This window comes from Phallusia mammillata, chromosome 3 (genome assembly GCF_965637545.1).
Source record: "Phallusia mammillata chromosome 3, kaPhaMamm4.hap1.1, whole genome shotgun sequence".
NCBI classification, from domain to species: domain Eukaryota; kingdom Metazoa; phylum Chordata; class Ascidiacea; order Phlebobranchia; family Ascidiidae; genus Phallusia; species Phallusia mammillata.
This window is the reverse complement of record NC_137254.1, coordinates 6,473,596-6,476,615: the sequence shown is the minus strand read 5'-3', so window position 1 is coordinate 6,476,615 and position 3,020 is coordinate 6,473,596. Positions and strand designations below refer to the sequence as shown.

General features: G+C 37.5%; 1 protein-coding gene across 1 annotated transcript; it reads left to right on the top strand.

The window, feature by feature from the left end:
- Nucleotides 1-272: 272 nt before the first annotated feature.
- LOC145217352 (uncharacterized) lies at nt 273-1,741 on the top strand. The gene has a single exon (XM_080084605.1). The coding sequence runs from the start codon at nt 273-275 to the stop codon at nt 1,305-1,307; it is 1,035 nt and encodes a 344-aa protein (XP_079940731.1). The 3' UTR covers nt 1,308-1,741.
- The last annotated feature ends 1,279 nt before the right edge of the window (nt 1,742-3,020 follow it).

The following is a 3,020-nucleotide window of genomic DNA, read 5'->3' as shown; positions in this document are numbered from 1 at the left end:
TGGAAAAGAAAACAGCGTCTCTATTGACAGAATTAAGGTTGCACGTTTACCAAATGTTGTTAGCAACGATGATAACTCTGAGGACACTGATACTGTGGTTGAAACTGTACCCTCTTTCGTAGTTGACACTGACATAGACACTGATCTAACGACAGATCCTTTACTTACAGGAGAGACCAGTTCGGCTCTTCCTGAGATACCGATTGAACCGATTAGACAGACGAGAAGAGGACATGAAATTAGGAAACCTTTGAGATACAGAGACTGAAGTCATGCTGCGTTTACAATGCTTTCTTATTGTTATGTTTCTTGGTTGTTTTATGTGTGAACAGACATTTCAGGTTTGCCACGAAACAGTGTCGGATGGTGAATACGTAATAAGCAAACCTCCGCCATGCAAGCGCCCTGAACCTGAAAACGTAACATCTTGCAAGGCAAAAGTATATCATCCTTCTACTGATTTTATTAAAGTCAAAGTGTTTATGTGTCAAGTTATGATAGAAAAGTATACAAGTGTTTCATATTTTTTTGGTGCAAAAACTCATGAAGTGACCACTATAGCTGGTGGTGCTCCTCTTGCTAGTGTTTGTGAACAATGGTCCAGAACTCATAAGACTTCATCTATGGGTGATTTAGTTCCTTTAACTAAGTCCTCATGGTCTACTAGAAATAAGCTTGAAATTAAATATCATTGGCCAACTTCGGCACAAGGTAGTGTCAGAAATGCGATTCTTACTGAGTCTGTTGTTTTGTATGACCATATAAACAAGGTTATGAAAAGCGCTCTCGGAATTTTATCGAATTGCAATATTCATAGAGGCGCGTGCACTGTGGGGACACGTTCGTATGTGTGGTCTGTACCTGATCGTATTGATTGTCCTGTTACTACACCTTTGGGTACTCATGAATTACTTATCCATTTCGAAAAAGGATTGTCGACACCTTATAGAATGGAAATACGTGATCTTGGTATGAGTATTCATCATAGTGTACAATGTTCGTCAAATGTTAGAGATTGTTATGGTGATATTCCGTTTTGTGCACCTGGAGGATTAATTTTAGTTCCAGAAAATTGTAGTGCTCTAAGAACCCCTTTCGCAGCAAGGCATCCTCCTCCCGATGTTAATGACTCTATTGCTAGCTCGAATCCTATGGGCCTATTTTTAACCGAGTTAAGTGATACTGTGAGCGAAGGATTCGTAAATGTAACCGCTGATATTCATTATTTGGAGTGTCAATTAACTTCTTTGCGTTCACTATACCCCACATACTGTCGATTATCAATCCATTATGAACGAATTTCCTAGACCCTCCACTGGTCTACATGACGAGCATATTAATGGCTTTGTCACAGGCTCGACTTACGCATGATAAGCTATATCATTACATAAACTCTAACCTAAAGAGTAATGTCGATGCCGATATGGATTTTGTTGCACAGACGGCAGAAAATGTGGTAACCAATGTCTTTATTGCCGCCATAAGTAATATTACAAGCCCTTTTAACCCTTTTTCACAAACACCACATCTATGAGGTTTTTCTTTGGTGTGAGTCAACATGTGTGTTGCTAAATGTCCCATACGAGCAAACGCTTTTTCACAAACACAACATCTATGAGGTTTTTCTTTGGTGTGGGTCAAGATGTGTATTTTTAAATCTCCCATACGAGCAAACCCTTTTTCACAAACACCACATCTATGAGGTTTTTCTTTGGTGTGAGTCAACATGTGTGTTGCTAAATGTCCCATATGAGCAAACCCTTTTTAACAAACACCACATCTATGAGGTTTTTCTTTCGTGTAAGTCAACATGTGTGTTGTTAAATGTCCCTTACGAGCAAATCTTTTTTCGCAAACATCACATCGATGTGGTTTCGTTTTAGTGTGAGTCAACATGTGTGTTTTCAAATTTCCACTTTGGACAAACGTTTTTTCACAAACATCACATCGATAAATTTTCTTAATGCTGGGTGTCAGCATATACCGTTTTGTATTTCCACGTTCAATAAACCTCTGATCAAAAACATGAGATTGAAACATTTGATATGTCTTACGAAAACTATGTGATGACCTGAAACGATATGTTAGTATTTTTGCTATTGTTTTAGATGCTTTGTTGTTTATGAGACTGAAACAACGTATATTATGTTTAAAATTGTTTGGCACGAATTTAGTTCAACTAATGTAGTACGCCCGAGAACGTACAATAGAAGATGTATTTAGGTCATACTAAAATTTCCAACAACATGTGCGAAGGTAAAATATACTGCACAAACCTAACCTAATGTAATGACCGAAATGCGAAACACTCAGTAAACATATTAAGTAAAAGCAACTAACTTCCATTTAATCTCAATACCTAAATTATATTTGTTTTTTTGACAAATTAGCAGATATAAGATACCTATACTCTGCGGTGCATTGTTATCTTTTGTAAAGTATGCATCGGCCTTACAAATAGAATAAACACTGACTATCTGCTAATCCTAATCTTAAACTGACGTTTTAACCTAACCGACACTCACTAGCTTCGCGATATGGCGATCACCTGCGCAACAATTTCCTTTTCCACCGTGTCCGATTACAATCCTCACTACTAGTCCGTAACTGTGCCAAACAACCTATAGTACAGATTCCACTGGCCCACGCAGATTTAAAATCGTTTGTGTATTAAAACTCAATAAAATGTCACACTCAACCGACAACAAAACATAGCATACAGTTTCCAATAAACCAACACTAAAGAAAGCTCGAAATGTTGTTGAGTTGGTGGGTCACTAAACTTCAAAAAACGTTATATGGGCAAAATATGAGACTGTCATATTCAAAAAACGTTATATGAGACTACAGTTCCGTTCACTTTCTTTATTCATTATTCACCGATTGTGTGCTTACGTACTATGTTCGTTCATTCTCTCGGAAAATTGTTTACTGACTTTCTGCTTGTCATTATTACAAGTGCAGTTGCCTTACGCGCTCAACTTAAACTCAACAAACCACTGTTTAAATATTAAACCTTG